Consider the following 18,263-nt stretch of genomic DNA (forward strand, 5'->3'; position numbering starts at 1 on the left):
TAAAAGAGAATTCGAAGAAGGAACTGAAATCCATACCGAAATCGGCCTTCCAGAAATGCTATGATGCTTGGAAAAACGTTGGCATATGTGTATCGCCTCCAATGGTGATTACTTTGAAGGAGATAAAATAAAAATTGAACAATAATTAACCGTTTGTGTTTTATTAAATCAGTCTCGTTTATATTTGAGCAGAAGTTATGAAGAAAGGATTACAACTTAACTTCAAGAAAGACTTTACGCTACGTTTTCCATCGCGAGCTGAATGTAGGAAAGGAAAAGTGATTCGTACATTCGACATTAAAATCTAAACTGATGGTTTTAAGATTAGCTGTGATGTTGGAGCTATCCTCTGTTCGGAGCCGCTCAACATATCCAAATCAATCCGACTTGCTGACTATGCCAGCGTGTTGAAGGCAGAACTACTTGCAATCAGAAACGCATGCAAATCACTAAAATACTATAAAGAAATTGGTGCAAGAGTAGCTATCCTTTCAGAAAGTCAAGCAGGTATTAGGGCCTTAGATTCCAATTCCATGTCATACAAGTTAGTTTTACAGTGTAGAAAGGAACTAGAGCTACTTGGTGACTGGCTTCAAATTACTCCGATATGGGTTCCCGGTCATAGGAACATAGAGGGTAATGAGATGGCAGATTAGCTAGCAAGAAAAGGTTCGGCACTAGACATAACAGAGGCGGTGGAGGTTGCTACACCTTTTAACACAATAAAAACATCTAGTGCTTCGCACTACTATGCTTTAGCCGAAAGAAGGTGGAAGCAAATAAAAACGTGTAGTACTACAACAAAAACCTGGCCATCGTACAACGTCCAGAGGACGAATTATCTGTTAGTATGCTCTTGGTCAAACATTTCCAGTATAACTGCAATTCTACTGCATTCAAGTATCACGCAACCAGACTTAACCTCCCTTTCAATCCCATCTACATACAGAAAGTCTTTTCCACTATCTATACGATTGTCCAGGTCTAGCTCGTGCAAGATTTCGCTCTTTCAGTAAACCCTTCTTACAGCAAATTAATGAAATCTCAGACGTAGAGATAAAAAAGTTTGCTGTTATACCTAGAACTAACGAAAAAAAAACAAGACATCATCACACGAGAACAGTGGTAATAAAACGGCGGTAGTATTTCAGCAGGAATACTCAACCACTACAACAACAACAAGCGATATCTCTCTATTGCGGCTCGTATCGGCAACTTACCAGATATATTTGTACATAAGATAGCCTAGCGGCCGCCGTAACCGAGTGCATGGATGCATGGCTATCATTCGAAAGTGTATAGGTTCAAAACCACGGACACGAAACAAAAATTGATAGAAAATGTTTCTTCTAATTGCGGTCACCCGTTTGCAGACAATGGCAAACCTGCGAGGCAATTTCTGACTTATGAAGAAATCCATTTGCCGTCCGGAGGCGACTTACAATATTAGGTCCCTGTAGTGCTCACGATTAAAAGTGATTGGAGTCAAACATCTTTTCTAGTATTTGGACACCTAATTTCTGCAGTAACCTTTGCTGAAAATGTAGTTTGGGCCAAAAGTGTGTTTGAGGTGAAATGCTGTGTGAATTTCTTTTAACCTAATACTCTAATTTTGATTTGTAAATACTGCTCAGCTGTAAGACTTATGGGCATAGAAATTTGTTTAGGAATACCGTACAGAAATATCACAACTATCGAAATAGCATATTTCTACAGAGGAAAAGAAACGTTACTAAATATTATAGTGCGGAATCAGCAAAGTCTTTGGCGCAAGGTCAAGCTTTCCTACAGTGCATTTATGCACGTCACATATATATAAAATATAAAAATGTTCAAAGAGTTAATGCAACATGTTTCGCGCATGGAAATTTTGTTGTTGTTCTTTTTTCTTTAATTTTTTGACATTTTTGCTCTTCATTGCTTGTTTATCGATTAATATTATTTTTTTTTACGTCTTTCGTTTCATCGCTCCACTTTCATTGATTTTCGAATTCCTCTATTACCGCTGCGCCACCCGATTTCCATCACAAAAAAGGTTCATTTAATTTGCTCTTTTATGGCTTTTAAATTGTTGTTTGCTTCGTAGCACAAGGCAATTAAATTGAAGCGTTAAATTTTTGTTGTTGATCAAAAAAAATATATATATAAACCAGTTGATATGCACTATCAACAAGTTTTTATATAAAATTTTAAATAATTTTAGTGTAATTTTATTACTTACAAAGAAAGAAGAAAAAAAAAAACAAAAATATAAAAAAATAAACTGGAGAAAACTTGAAGGAAATATAAAGTTGACCATGATTTTGATTACAATATTTTCACACAACAATCTTTTTATAATAAGTGGCACAGTGGTTACTGAGATCGCGTTGAAAAGTGATTATTTTTAAGAAGTGTAGTTAAAGAAGCTGCGTTTGTAAGATTAAAGCGAAGATAGGGGTATATGGGGCAAAACACGTTAAGTGTGCCCTCCTAAGAAGTTAACCGCTTCGATTTTTATGAAATTTGGTGAAGTTGCTCTACTGTAAAACAGCATAAGTTATGCAAAAGGGAGAGGGGGAATAAAAAAAAAAAATTTAATCAATAAGAAAATTAAAAAAAAAAAATTAAAAATAAAAATACCATTCAATTGCCAATTAAAGATCAAAAATATCGATCCACATTTTCAAAGGTTTCGAAAATAACAAAAATTCTAAGAGAAATACTCAAACACTCGTTGAAAGAGAAAAATGTTAAGACAAAAATAATTTTTTTGACTGAAAAAAGCCGAAACGAATTCAAAGAGATAGGTGAAGGCAAGAGAACAAAAACAAAATTTACATATATTTTTTCTTTATTTCGGCCACGACGCAATCATTAAAGGTAGTTGCACTAGACCAACAACAATGGTTTGTACGTTTGATTGTCAAAGAAAAGTATTGGCGAAGTAGAAAACAAAGAATGAATTCGCCTTGTTTTATTCTGGGCAGACAGTGACGCGGCGAAAGAAAAAAAAAAATCAACTGATTTGCCGATACCACTTAGATTCGCCTTGCTTTTGGCTTTCATATTGTCAAAGCAAGCGGATTATTTTTGAGACGAACGATTTCGCTTTGTCTGAAACAATCAATTTTCAGAGCATTTTTGGTGATTGGATTGAGACATGCGAACAAAATCTTGATTTTACTTTAATTGCTGTAAAGAATTTTTTTTATAAATGTAAGAGGATACAAATATCTGAATAGCCAACGGAGCATATCGCAGTTAATCGTATATGGAGCTACTGGGACACTTATCAGATATACGAGAAATTTACCTGGCTGGATAAAAAACTTCCCACAAAATTGCTTACAAGCGCTTTTCCGTTATGATTTAGCAAAAATACTGCGAGTCTGCGATATTTGAGGGCAACTTGAGAGTAAAATTAATTAGCTTTTGTTCTGAACAAAATTTAATGAAACTTCATGAATTTTTAATATAACATTCAATAAAATTTCCATTAGCGGCAATAATCTCCTCGATCCGGGTCTGGAAATGATTGCATACCCGAATCGAATGCTCCTTATTTATATTGGCATAACGGTTGGAATTAATAGCCTTCAACAGGCTGGAATTAATAGCCTTCACAGAAGAAATGGTCTTATGAGGAGACTGACTACCTTCACGCTCAGCTATGCCCCATACGTAATAATCCAGGAGATTAAGTGGTTATATTCCTTGTGTTGGACTAAAAAATCGAATAAAAATATAAATTCAAAAAATCATAAAGATCGGAGCACTAGCACGAAAGTTACAGATCGTGGAAGCGCGCGACCTTATCCATAAATGAAGTGTACGCAAAACTTTAGACGCGATTATCTCGAAGTCGTGTTTTTTTGAAAATTACCGGCGCGGTGATCGTTTTTTATCAAAACTATTTGACCGATTTGCATAAACTTTTTTTTTAATTATTCGAAGTTACAACCTCGTGAATCTGAACGGTTCACTTTTTATAAATATTTGCATAGTTCGCTGGAAATAATTTTTTTTTTAATTGTTCAACCCCTCAAAAAACGTTTTCTTGGTGCAAAGCGGTTTTCATATCGAGAAAAAATTTTTTTGGGTAAATAACCCGTTCAGGTTCACTAAAAAACTTTTTCTACAATAATGATTTAATTTTGTTGATTTCAGTTGAGTTGCTCATGCGCTACCAGTGTCACCGCAAGCCTCTTCTAAAAACAGCATTTCGGGGGAGAGGCGATATCAACAATAAATAATAACATTTTTTTAAATAAAAACACTAAAATGTCTCCTTCGAGAGTTACCCTTTGAGCATGATATATGCCTGATTTGAGTAAAAGTTCTAAAACATATTTAAACAAAAATTATGACAATCGTCCATTTTTTCGGGTTCACAAGGTATATAACCCCTAAGGCTTTGTCAGCTAGGCGGACTTGAGCTCAGTACTTTCAGGCGCTTCAGGGTGTTTTGTTTCGTTTAGAAGACATTTTGAACGGATAACTAGCCGTGCGTGATTACCATTCGCAATTCACAGAGAGGTCGTTGGTTCGAATCTCGGTGAAAGCAAAATTAATAAAAACATTTTTCTAATAGCGGTCGCCCCTCGGCCAGCAATGGCAAACCTCCGATTGTATTTCTGCCATGAAAAAGTTCCTCATAAAAATATCTGTCGTTCGGAGTCGGCTTGAAACTGTAGGTCCCTCCATTTGTGGAACATCATCAAGACGCACACCACAAATAGCAGGAGGAGCTCGGCCAAACACCCAAAAACAAATATTACCTCCCTTTTAATATAAAAACTCGGGTCTAAAAGGGTAAGCTTAAAACAATGACTTTTTTCTCGAAAATTACTCTCTTCCAAGCTGCCTTTAGAGGGCTTTAACTTTTTTTATTTATAAAGCAATTTTTATTTTACTTTTTCTTTTAACAGTCTGCATATAAAGGGTAATTAATTTAGAGCTATCGGATTTTAAATTGAAGTAAAAGAGCGAAAATTCCAATTGATTGGGGGAGGGCAGAACCTTTCATCAACATTTTTTTGAAGATAATCCTTTTCAAATGTTGGCCGCAACTGCACCGTAATTCGTCCATCCCCGAAAACATCAATTTCGAATGACTCGCTGAAGGACTTCGGTCGATATCTCGTGAATAACTTCAGTAATGTTGGCTTCCAATGCCTCAATCCAAGTTGGTTTATCCACAAAGCATTTACCCCTCTTATACCTTCGCAAATAGAAGATCAAAGATGTGATATCACACGATCTTGGGGGTCAAGCCATTGGTCCAAGAGGAAAGGCTGCACCAAACGGTTGTTTTCAATCGATGTAATGGCTGGCCTTGAATGGCTTCGGGTTGCTCCTCAGACCGGGTTACTCTTCACTAAAAATGTCAAAATTTATAAACAAGGTTTGACAGTTAATGATTATATAAAAAAATTGATAATTTAGAGACCAAAAAAATAGTTGGTCATAGATAAACAGAGAATCTCAAATAAGGCTTGAATTCAAATCAGGTTTGCAGTTGAAATCAGCATGAAATCGAAAATGAAGCGAACACTGAGAGAAAACTAAAGATTGAGTGAAGTTTAGTTTGAGATTCTTATATTTCTTAGATGGCATGAATAATTCCAAGGGTGTAAAAAATTAATTTATAAAATGTATAAGTGAAACCAGATAGGCATCAAGCAATAGACATCTTATGTATGTATGTATGTGCATATTTCGCACAAATCTTGCACAAATTTAATTGTTAATTTCATTTAAAATTTTACTTATTAAAAAAAAATATATATTGTATATATATATGCAGTGTTGTACGAATTACGTATGCAATTTATTCAGTTCGCCGTCGTAATGCGGTCGCTCTGTTGCTTCTGTAATGACTTGCTGTAATTGCGAATTCCGCTGGATCGCTCGCCCAGCAGCATTCTGTTCGCATTTCATTGCACACCCCAGAGCACAGCAGTGAAGTGCAGTTCAATTCAGTTGCAGCGAGTTGCGATCACTAAGGTCCATCATTGCTGCAACACCATATTTGGTCAACATTGCAACTGACAAGATGCGCGCAATTGTCATTGTGCCGTGAAGACATGATAAAAATCAAAAGTGTCTGCAAGGCAAAATGCCAAACCGACATACGCAAAAAAATGAGAGAGAAAAACAGCACAATAAAACATATCAACACACACTTGCGCATTCCAGCCAAATTGGCAATGTGCCGCCGCTGATACCATTTTTTTTTTCGGGAGATTCTGCGCTATCTCGCTATCGTCATTGTCGCGACCTGGTCGGCGGCCGCCAACAGATGCCATTCAGCTGGCAGTTCATTCAACATTAAGCGGCGAGTGGGCAGCTGTATGCATACATATTTATGTGAGTGTGGCGCATGTCGTCCACCATCATTGTAGTTGTAGTTGTGGCATGTAACACGCGGCAAACACTGCACGCAGCTGTCAGTCGTATTCGTAAAGTTTCGCAATGTTGCAAACATAAAACACATTGCCTCATCTCAAGTCACTTGCAATCGTTGCTGAATGTTTGCTTGGTATTGGATTTTGCCAATAAATCATTGAAATCAATTTCCGTTGCAGTTTCGCTTTGTTTTTTTTTCACATTTTCCTAGTGATGTAGTGAAGCTTAAATTTGCGACTTGTCGTGGCCGAGTCGTAACAGCTCATCGATGTGCTTCTTTGCTTTATTTTTTTTGCCAAACTTTTTCTCCAGAGAAAATTGTCAATAGTTTGCAATTGACATAACGAACTTACAATGGCTTAAAGGCGAGCGAAAAGACACACACACATTCTCACACAAGCACATCTGCTGCATACGCACCACTGGCTTCTTGCCACAAGTTGCTAGTAGCAGCATTGCCATCACAGCAAAAGGTCGCAAGTAAACACACACACACACACACACAGCCACGCACATAAATGCATGCTTTTGCATGTTGCTGCTAGCCTTTATTGCATCCTTTGTTGTAACTCATTGTGTCCTTTGTATTGCCTTCGCCTCGATATCTGCTTCAAGTTTCTGGTTTTTTTGCAATTTTTTGTTTCTTTGTCTGTTAAGCTGGCCAGATAACATCTTCGCTGCCGCCGCATCTAAAGTAGTTGATACATGAATCTCATCACGTACCAGCCAACAACATATGCGTGAATATTTCATTACTGTCCCTTCCGCGCTGCCTCTGCACTCTGCCACACTCAGCAGACCGTTTTGTATAAGTAATGCTTTACTATGCGAATAAATCAGTAACAATGCATGCATACACTTACATATCTGCGTACGTGTGTATGTGTGTGTATGTATGTGCGAATGTTTGACTTGGTATTTGCTTCACTTTTACACCATTGCTGGTATTGTTTCGTATTGTACTTTTCATTAGGCGAAAATTGTTGGCCACACTCTCAGGCTGTCAATGTTTAATTGCAACAAATGTCGCCGCAGTCATGGCCATGAACGTTGCCACGAATTTCTCGTACAACTACAAATTTAATGAGCTGACATACTGCTGGAAAAAATACAAAATGTAGGAAATTCAAAATACCGAACTGCTAGGCCGAGGTGCTCAAAGGCCAAGGTTTGGTAATTAAAATTTGCTAAAAATACAGAAATAAAAATACAAAAATACAAAAAAAAAATAACCTTTAAAAGCGCTTATTTGCATTTCTCCACACTATGCAGTTAAGTTGCATTGCTTGGACGGGTAACATTTATTTTAATTAAAAAGGCGTCATTGGTTGTTTTTGGAAGCACAAAATTCAATTCTCGTTACAATGAAGTTTGTTACTTGAGCAACTGATCACTTTTTGAATGTTCCAATAGCATAAACGCATTACTTGATTTTCCATTTATACAAAAAATAAAGGAGAAGTCGCCATATGTGGCAAGGAAAAAAGACAAGCCTGAAAAACCGAAAAAAATTCGGAAAGGAATTGGAGGAGCTGTAACCTGTAAATGCATTTTAGGTACTTATTATTTTCGAAAAACAGGGGTTGCAACTACATTTTGGCTTTTTATACTGCGATTGTCAATGTTTTTTCGAAGAATTTTCGTTTCTTGATTGATGTAGTAATATCAGATGCGATTTTCGCCAAGTTCAATGAAGTCTCGCCCAGGGTAGGGCATATCACTAAATAATAATAAAAATGAAAGTGGCAAGTTTAGTATATTTTGTTGAATGCCGATCATAAATATTTGATTTTGTATTCGTAGAAGAGAACGGTAATGCACAGTGTGACGTCTCCATATAAGCAGCGGCAAAAAATAATCAACATGTTCCGATTTTAAAGAAAATTTTATAACTAGCCTACCTGCACTTAAAAAAGAAGAATTAGGAAGTAGAGTCTATTTATAAATTGCCGTACTGCCACTTCTCCCACCCAAAGTGGGCGGAAATGTTAAAAGTTATCCGATTTTGATTAGATTTGGTTTGCGTATTTGTTTTCCCTATAAAAGTATAAAATTGAAATATAATAAAAATTCCTCCACAGTCAAACACACCACCCACATGAATTGTGGCTTGCAGCCAATCGCCACAAATGTTTTCGAAAAATTCCCTGTTACCTCGACAATCCCTTAGCTTCGAAGCTTTGAGCTTCAAATCGAGTTTGTGAACATTTCCTGCTGTGCTTCGAGTTGTATTAAATAAGGCTTCTATCGCATTTCTAAGCGCACTCAAATTATTTGCTTTTGTTTTCGGGTGTCAAGTAATTCACAAATTTATAAAGCAGGTGCCACCATAAAAGTATAATATTTGGGAAATAACGGGTAGCACATATCGGCACCAGGAAATTGCTTTACTTTTAAACAGCAGACATATGCAACCTTGTTTTCTATTTTTTCGCTTTCAATTTTTTCATTGCCTTTTTGATGATACACTAAAACGGAAAATTATAGGTAGGTGAATCGGCTGTCATACCAGAATGGGCTGGTGCGGGGCTGCCATACGGAAGTGCACAGATTCGAAACCACGCACACGAAATACCAATTGATAGAAACATTTTTTCTAATAGCGGGCACTCCTTGCCAAGTAATGGCAAGAGCAATTGGGCTGAAGAGCCACCCGAAGCCATTCAAGAACAGCCATTACATCTATTGAAAACAACCCTTTCGTGCAGCCTATGTGCTGGAGTAATCATCGGCTCATATTTCTTCAAAGACGAGGCTGGCGCCAATGCAACAGTGACTGGTGAACGCTATCGCGCCATGATACACGACTTTTTGATACCGGTTCCACATCAGTTGGTTCCAACAAGACGGCCATCGCGGTTAGTTTCCCTACAGCCCGTGAAACAATGAAACGAACGGATTTATTTTTCCAAAGTTTCCATAATTTGGAAGCGTTCATTTAGCGTCAAACAATTCATGATGACTTGCCAAGCCTTACTGAACAGAAATGTTAACACAGTTTGTCATTGGTGGGTGAGGTAGGGTTCAAAATGCCTTCGCACTTATAGCGACCGTCGTCTACTGCGACGTATGGTGTGACCACACGATCCCCGCTCTCCACCCTTACCTAGACTACTTTTTATATTACTTCGGGAGGGCCCAGAACGGCATTCATAAAGGACCAATTCTATTCACCCACGACTGGGTCCACCATATTTGTAGCCAGCTTTCATGCTATAGGCTCGTCTTCGTGTTTTTCTATTTGTGCGGCTTCGCTCTGTTGCACTGTGTCGAAGTAAATCTTTTTTTCGTAGTACGTTCTCGATGTAGTTCTTTACCGCGTTCCACCTGTCCCCGCATTCATGCATTTTGCTGATTATATTACTTGGCGCGATGTCGCCAATTTGCTCCCTCAGAGCATTTTTTTACGCGAGCCATCTGTTACAACTAAAAAACTTGTGTTCAGCGGTATCTCCGGAAGAATCTGTGGCTCGAAAGGAACTGAGTTAAGAGGTAGTTCACTTCCTCGAAGTTCCTTTGGACCCATTTGTCACTTGATGAAATAAATTTCGCCGTCCATCTGCCACTCGGTTCAGTGTCCCGTCGGCTTTGCCAACGCAGCATGGTTTGGCATCTCGGTTCTGAGAAGCTAGTGATGAAGTGTTTCTTTTTGGAGTCCCACGCATCCTTTCGATCCCGGACCATGAGTCGACGGGTATCTGCCAGCTGATCACAAAAATTGCTGCGCCTAAAACAGTGCGGTAGGCTAAGGCAACTCTGAGTGCCGCTGTTCGTTGCAAAGCCTCCAGTGCATTGCGCTTGGCTTTGCAGTTTAGCACAATTCTCCATACTTCGCTGCCGCACAGGAGAATTGGGTTTGTTGCTGCCATAATTAGGTTTCTTTTGGCCTGTGTTGGTCCACCGAAGCTTGCCATTAATCTACTTAGCATACCCGTGACCTTTGCTGCTTTAGTAGCCGCACGCCGTATCTGGGCCCAGTTTGCTATTCTCAGCTGTCAAACCACAGTTATCGATATCGATACTTCTCATGCAGCAGAAAAATCGTCCGATGTATCCAGAAACTTATAATTTCTGATCTAAAAAAAGTGTCGGAAACTAAATTCATTCCAGACCCTCTTTACTGTCTCGGCCTTCTACTTGTTCATCGTGCATGATTTATGCAGTTAGCCTTGAACTCCAGCTACGAATTCTGCAACAATCTGCAGCAGAAAGAAATATAAACAAAAAAAGAAAAGAAGTTCAATTACATTTTTCGCTTAAAATCCCACACGACAACTCACAGAAATGTCAGCCAATTGTCAAATGCATTTAAAGCTTTTTAAAGCCCACTCGCAGCTCACTGTTTCGCCAACAATACAAAAGGGCAGAAGTGAGATTTTACGAAAACGACTTTCAATTTACATAAATATGTCGAAAACAATCGCTTTTCGATAGTTAAGAATGGCAGCAACAGAAAAATAAAATAAAATCAACAGAAATTTATAAAGGGCAAAAGTAGTGGAGCAGCACAGCGATTTATTATAAATTCAAGGTCCTTCTAGAAGCGGCGGAAGATATTTCGCTACTTAACTGCATGCCGCCAACAACTTGGCCAGTCATGCGCAGCCACTCATGGCGCGCACTGTGACTACACATCCATAACAACGTACATACACATACACATATGCACTGTACGCATACTTATGTGGCAACTGCCATACATTATCGGTGTCATAAGGTATTGTCTGACTAGATTTTGCCTAAAGATTTTTGCATTATTAACTGAAAGTGATCGGCTCGGCAAGGTTTCTTTCTTGGCGAAGCAACTCGAAACTGACTTTATTTTAATTTTGCATTTTTTGTTATTTCCTTTTTTAAACAATGTTTTATTTCGTTTATTCACAGACAACCATTCCATTGCAATCATTTAACCTTGATTGTGGACGTCTCGATAATGGCATAAATGCCGACAACATCAACAACAGCAGCAATGTCAGCAGCACCCCGGTCGCCAAGCCAACTGTTGCCTATATGCGCACTTTATCGGCACCGACAGCATACCACCAACAACAACAACAACCGCAACTACCGAACGAAGTTGTCGGCAAATCACAGGCGGCCTACAGTGGCGGCAATGGCAATCGCAACAATTTAGCAACATTTAATGCCACAACCGAGCAGCATCAACATTATCATAATCTGACAAATTTACAATGCGGCAACGATGCGCTGGCAACAAGTGCGCTAACAACAACAACTGCTACTAATGCAGTAACAGAAAAAACAAGCTCGCCAACAACAGCGACAGTATTGAAAATTGAAGAGACAGCACCAACAGCAACAACAATAGCAGCAGGTGCTGCGGCAACTAAACTGGCGACGACGACAAGTGGCAACCGTCGGCCAGCAATGGCAATGACAACATTAAATGGTTGTGTCGCCGCCCAAGAAACCGATGAGGAATCACTTAAAGGTAGGCGACAGCGTCAATTGGAAAACGATATGGAAACAATGCGCGCCGGCACAGCAGCAGTGGCACACTGGACACACAGAGAAAGCCAAAACCAAAACCAAAGCCAGAGCCACCATCAGCAGCAGCAACAACAACAACAGCTGGTCAGTGGCGATAAAAGCAGCATTGGTGGCAACATTAGCAGTAGCAGTGGCTTGGCGGCAATGCTGGCAATACCAAAACGGGAGCGCATTAATCATGCGACAATGACAACACCAATATCAACCATAGCTACCACAAAACTAGCCAACACAGTGCTGCTGCCATCTACACTGCTGACCTCATCAGCATCAAAGAGCAATGGTGGCGGCGGCAACAGCGGCACAACGTCTTTGTTGTTAAATGGCAATGATGTGACCAAAAAAGGATCCACCTCTACGATCTGGACATCTGAGGAGTCAATATTGCGGAGTGTTGGCGCCGTCGATGAAGACAATAAGTAAGTAAAGAGGAAGAGAGGGAAACATGAATTTAAGGATTTGGAATTTTGGTAGAAAAGCTATTGGGCGTTAAGGTGTGGGAGTTGGGAAGACTTGCACAAAAGGTCGTGTATCACAAATTGTATCAAAAGATAGTTTGAGGATCTAATTTATTAAGATAAAATGTGTATTTAAGAAATTTTAAAGACATAGTTGGGAAAGCGGTCAATTTTTTTTCAGTAGAATCATCACCAGGTATTCCTTGTTATAGTGAATTCTATGGAGAAAAATCACTACCCTAAATTAAAAAACAACGGTACGCTGAGAAATTTTTGTCCTTTTTTAAGAATTTACTATAGGGCCAATTGAGCGGTTGAAAGATATGAAACTTATTTCAAAATAACGAGAACGCAATGAAAATAAGTAGGTTTTCGGCAATTTTGTGCCAATTTTATTAAATTAGTATTATTATCAATATATTAAAAAAATCTATCTAATAAATATACATACATATTATATACCTATATAATTTAATTCAACATCAATCACAGAATTATTTATGGCTTTACTATAGTTTCTCTTTGGATTCTGTTCTTCCGTTTGTTTAAACCAGCACTTTCCTTCGGGATGATACCGAATACCTTTCTTCAAGTTCTCACAAATCTTGCATGGTTTTACTTGCATGCTTCTATCAGATAAGGCTTTTAAATCTGTAATGTTTTTTTTTATTCCTAATAAAATTATTTTTCTTTGCTAAATATTCATGTTTTCCAATTTCACTGTAGAGGCTTGCAATTGACTTTAACGATTCTTTATTAATTTTATCTATTATGCTATCAGGTAACCCCATAACAATAAGATTTATCATTGTTTGGGTGTCAATTTCTCTGTTGACCTCTAACAAGAGTCTTTCTTTCTTTGTGGCATATTCAAGCAGTGAACCAGCTTGATATCTAAATGTAAATGCATATTTGGCCTGGGACCAACCTTTGTTTCCATATGTTTCACAAAAAATGTTCCTCCATTGTATCCAATCTGAATTCACCGTTAATTTTATAATCATGCTGCTGTACCAATCTAAGCATTGCTTCTCCAATAAATGTTTCAAAATCTCAATCTTACTTTCATCCTGTTGAATGTCGAATCTTCCACATTCACTTTCAAAGTCACTAATCCATTGCTTAGCGTTCGATGTTTTAGTAGAGAACTTTTCCAATACAAATCTTTCAGCAAGTTTTCCCAGATTTTTGTTTTCTATGATATTATCATAGCTAGTTTTGTTCAGACGCGTGTCATTCGTAACATCATTGAGGTATTGGTCTCCAAACTGTAAATTTTCACCCTCATCTAAATATATTTCCCTTAATTTGGCATCTAATGGGATCCATACTGAGCGTGTTTGGTATCTTTTTTTCAGTGAATTTCTTATTTTCGTATAAATGTCTAAAGACACTATGCCCGAGTGTTTATTAGCGGGTGTCAGTTCGTCTGGTACTTCATAAATATGGCCGTCTGGTGTTTCAATAGAGGTTATGTTGATCACGTTGGTTTTTCCGTCTGTAGACCCCAGTACAACAAATTTAAAGCAGAGTTTTTCCATCTACATTTTTGATTTCCACTAGAAATGTAGTTTTATAAGACGATTAATGTTTTATTTGCCGGGAATATTGTTCTTTAATAAATAAAACGTGTTGCTTTGTTCTGCGAACAAGATGTTTTTATTTTAATTTTTAATTTCTATACAATGCAATAAAATTAAATACAATGTTCACTTACCTGCAAACAAGAAACTACATTTAAAGTTTATTATTCGAACTTTCCCTTTTTAGGTCTATCTTGCAGGTTAAATGATTTGTTAAAATTCACAGACAAAAACCAGAGTGAATATGTAATATAATAAGAAATATAATTCCTTTACATATTTAATTTAATTTTGGTTTATTGTTTTTTATTTAATTTAATTTTATTTTTTCTATTTTATTTAAAATTTGTACTCTATTTCAATTATATTTTTATATGGGATTCTATTTAAATTAATTTCATTTTACTTTATTAATTTTTAATTAATTCAATTTAATTTCTTTATCTTATTCTATTTTACTTTTTTATTTTATTTAATTAATTTAATTTAATTAATTTTATTTTATTTAAATTTATTTTATTGTATTTAATTTGTTTATTTTTTATTTAATTTATTTAGCTTTAGATACATTTTTTTCATTTTATTTTTCATTTTATTTTCGATTTTATTTCATTTTATTTAACTTTATTTACTTAATTTAAATTCAATTTAATTTTATTTATTTTCTTTTATTTTATTTGATTTTGTTTTTTTTATTTTATTTTAGTTTCAATTGATTTCATTTTACATTATTAATTTTTGATTTATTCAATTTATTCAATTTAATTTCTTTATCTTATTTTATTTTACTTTTTTTTATTTCATTAAACTTAGTTTTACTTTATTTCATTACAATATGTCTATTTATTCAAATTTTTTAATTTTATTTAAGATTTTTATTTTATTTTATTTTTATTTATTTTATTGTATTGAATTGTTTTATTTTTTATTTAATTTATTTCAATTTAGATACATTTTCTCATTTTATTTTATGGCGCATTTTATTTTATTTCATTTCACTCTATTTTATAACTTTATTATTTTTTATTTAAAATTAAATGGATAAGTACATTTTTAATTTTATTTGATTTTGTTATTTTATTTTATGTTATTCTATTTTATTTAATTTCATTACATTTCGTTCTATTTTTATTTTTATTTATTATTTTTTATGTAATATAAATTAAACTTTATTAATTCTTATTTTTATTTTTTGTTTTTTTGTTTTATTTAATGTTATTGTATTTCTGTTCATTTAATTTTACTTTATTTTATTTTGTTTAATTTAAATTTATGGAAATTTTGTTTTATTATTCTGAAATTAATTTTTTTTTATTTTATATAATCTAATTTTATTTTTATTTAATATGTTTTTATTATATTTTTATTTTAACTTTATTTAATTTCATTTAAATTCTTTTTTGTACTCTTTTTTAAATTTTGTTTGTTCTCTAAACCATCATGCCCTTAAACCATGCCAAACTTTAAGCGAATCCTATGAGACCAGGCCACCTATCGAGCCTTTTGCGAAACTTTTCCGCACAAATCTTAAACAAATATCTGTGGCACTGATTAAAGGAAATCCTGAATGGGTCTTACGTCTTCCTGATATCTACAGTTCTTACAGAAATTGTTATAAACTTGGCGATCATATAGAAAATAATCCTGTGATCAGTTGGTATTACCTTGAGAATGTACATATTTCAGGTAACCTCAATAAGTTCCGTGTTCTTCGTTCATCGCGCATTGGCGAAAGCGATGGACCGCAACTTGTAAAAATAGAAACCAAGTGGGGGTTGCCAATTTCAAGTTTGTTGTCCAAGTCCCGTTTTCAGGCGCTCTCTGTGCGCATGTTTTTGCTTCCTCATTTTCATAAACTAAAGATTCAGAGGCATGAACTTTTAGAACCCCCTTAATGTCGATAGGAATCTCTGAGTCTTCAAGCAATTTTTTTAAACATTTTTAGTTCCCTTTATCAGCATTAGGGCAGTTCGCAAATAAGTGCAAATAATCGACATTAGCAAATTATTAGGATAAAACAAAAAAAAATGTCATTTGCTAGGTCATTTGCACTTAATTGTGAATTACCTGTAGTATCATTATTAAGAAAAATGTATTTTAATATATTTAGATAGTTTTATTAATAGCATTACCAAAGCCATTTAACAACAGCCTTTTCCCAAGTGCACGCACCATTTCAAACCCTTCCGCTCTGCACTTACAGCTCCACTTCATCTTCGGCATGTGAAGAAGCCTCCGGCGTACTCAGCTCTGGCAAGTCGGGCATTTCGCTCGACTCCTCCGGCCTGGACAATGACAACAACGAAAGTGGCATTGGTACGGCAACGCCACCCAAAGACATCGCGTACTGGAAAAATCAACATAACGACAACGAATCGGTGAGCAGTTTGGATGCGCTACGTAAAATGAAATTCCAGAAAAGCAGTTCAGTAGCTTCCTCAGATGATCCAGACCTCTTAGAAGTACTCAGCTTGTGCGATGAGCCCCATAGTCGTGGTGATGAAGACATTGGCATAAATTGCGGCGATGAGTCACACGATGACATTGACGATCAGCGTCAACTACAACGACCACCAACAGCTGCCACAGCTGCAGATAAACTAAAACACAAGTTCCAACTACAACACCAACAACAGTTGCAACAGCATTTATTGCGCACCTCACGTCAACGTCAACATCAACGCATGCGACAAGATGACAGCGATAACGTTGACAGCAATGATGCGCTCGAAACGGCAGAAGCCGGCGATGATGGCGTTGTGGATGTTGCCGATTTGGCAGACGAATATGATGAGGGCCACGATGAGTTCGAAGTGGGACCCTATTGCGAATGTGAGTGCAATGATGGTGATGCAAGCAGCGCCAGCGGCAGCGGTGGTGGCGGCAGTCGTAGCGGCTCCACATCGGCCAACGATATAGCTGCCAGCAACAGTGTGGTACTGCGTCGCAAATTCAGTGCCGCCACTACGCCAATTATGATGCCCTATGGTGGGCCAGCCAGCGCTGGTGGACGTGCACAGAAATGTCGCAGTCACTCGCTGGATACGTCGTCGCTACCTGCCGTCTACTATCAATACTCGCCACTACAACATCAGCATCCACAACAGCATCACCCACTGACGCGTAAGTTTCATCAACATCTGCACGGACGTAGCAGGGAACGTGGTCAATTGTCGCTGGCACTGCGTCAGGAACCATTCCAGTCTTTGCTATCGCCGACGCACTTTGCCGAATTACCCTCACCGAGCAGTGCATCGCTGCACAGCGGGCACGAAAGTCTAGGCATACAAGAGCTAACGACCAAGTCAAACTCGGCGCCATTGCTGCTAAAGCAGGAGAAGACGCGACGTGATGATTTTGCCGGCCAGAAGTTGGTGAGTTGGAAATATGAAGTTAATTAAAATAGTTGGCATTTTTTTCTTTTTATGCAAAAGCAAATGCAATGTCTTATTTGCTTTTCTCTATTTTTAGACGCTGCGTTATTCACGGTCGCAAAGTGATCGCTACTTAGCAGGTGAGTGCACGAGTACGAGGTAGCAAATATAGAAAAAAGTTAATAAATAAATTACTCAGTTAATTGCTTAAGAGAGTGGGCTATTACAATTTTAACCATCGCTGTGGGTAACAACTCTATTAAACAATTTATTAATTTTTTTTTTTTTTTTTTTGAAGAGCTGGGAGGTCTGGATATAATGGTAGCACAGTGAACGCTGTGTGCGGGATTAGTGTACTGGCGACTCATAGATAACAAAGAAAATAACTAAAAAATAAAAAGTAGCCAACTAGGGAAGCACTTTCAGCAAACCTCTTGGTCAAGCATTTAAATGCAGTTTGAGGATTAGAATGTAACATTCAATATCTTTAATTTTTGAGCATAACAAATTAGAGTTAGACCGTTTTTTTTATAATATTTATTGTAAGAGTATATTGCATACAAAAAGCAAAGATTCATTCGAAATGTCCAATTTTGGCACGCCTTGAATTGGATTGGAAAATCAGCAATAGCCGGATGCACCTCGTCCATTGAAAATTTCCTTAGATAACCATTCATACACCCTACCATATTTAGTTTTTTCTGCACGCTAGCAATTCCTTCATTTTGAAACAACATTTTTTTCCGCAGGTTACCAACGCGCTTCTCCAAAAGCCTTTTCCATTTTTTCAAAGCTGCAATCAACAATTGTCCGGTATTTTGCTTTGAAAGACAAAAGGCTCAAGACTTTTTAATAACTCGACTAATGGAATTTTGCTAAGCCATGCTTTTCTGTTTTCGGATCGAATTTTGCTGAATTATGGATTTGTCAGTGCCGCGACTACGACC

General features: G+C 36.9%; 1 protein-coding gene across 1 annotated transcript in view; it reads left to right on the forward strand.

The window, feature by feature from the left end:
• Window positions 1–17,649, forward strand: part of LOC128871814 (uncharacterized) — a 39,960-nt gene extending 22,311 nt beyond the window's left edge. The window contains exons 3-6 of the mRNA XM_054113901.1: window positions 11,275–12,320; window positions 16,146–17,316; window positions 17,414–17,456; window positions 17,615–17,649. Of these exons, the coding sequence (XP_053969876.1) occupies window positions 11,275–12,320; window positions 16,146–17,316; window positions 17,414–17,456; window positions 17,615–17,649 (2,295 nt within the window). The remainder of the gene's footprint in view (window positions 1–11,274; window positions 12,321–16,145; window positions 17,317–17,413; window positions 17,457–17,614) is intronic.
• The last annotated feature ends 614 nt before the right edge of the window (window positions 17,650–18,263 follow it).

This window comes from Anastrepha ludens, chromosome 2, assembly GCF_028408465.1.
Source record: "Anastrepha ludens isolate Willacy chromosome 2, idAnaLude1.1, whole genome shotgun sequence".
Classification (NCBI taxonomy): domain Eukaryota; kingdom Metazoa; phylum Arthropoda; class Insecta; order Diptera; family Tephritidae; genus Anastrepha; species Anastrepha ludens.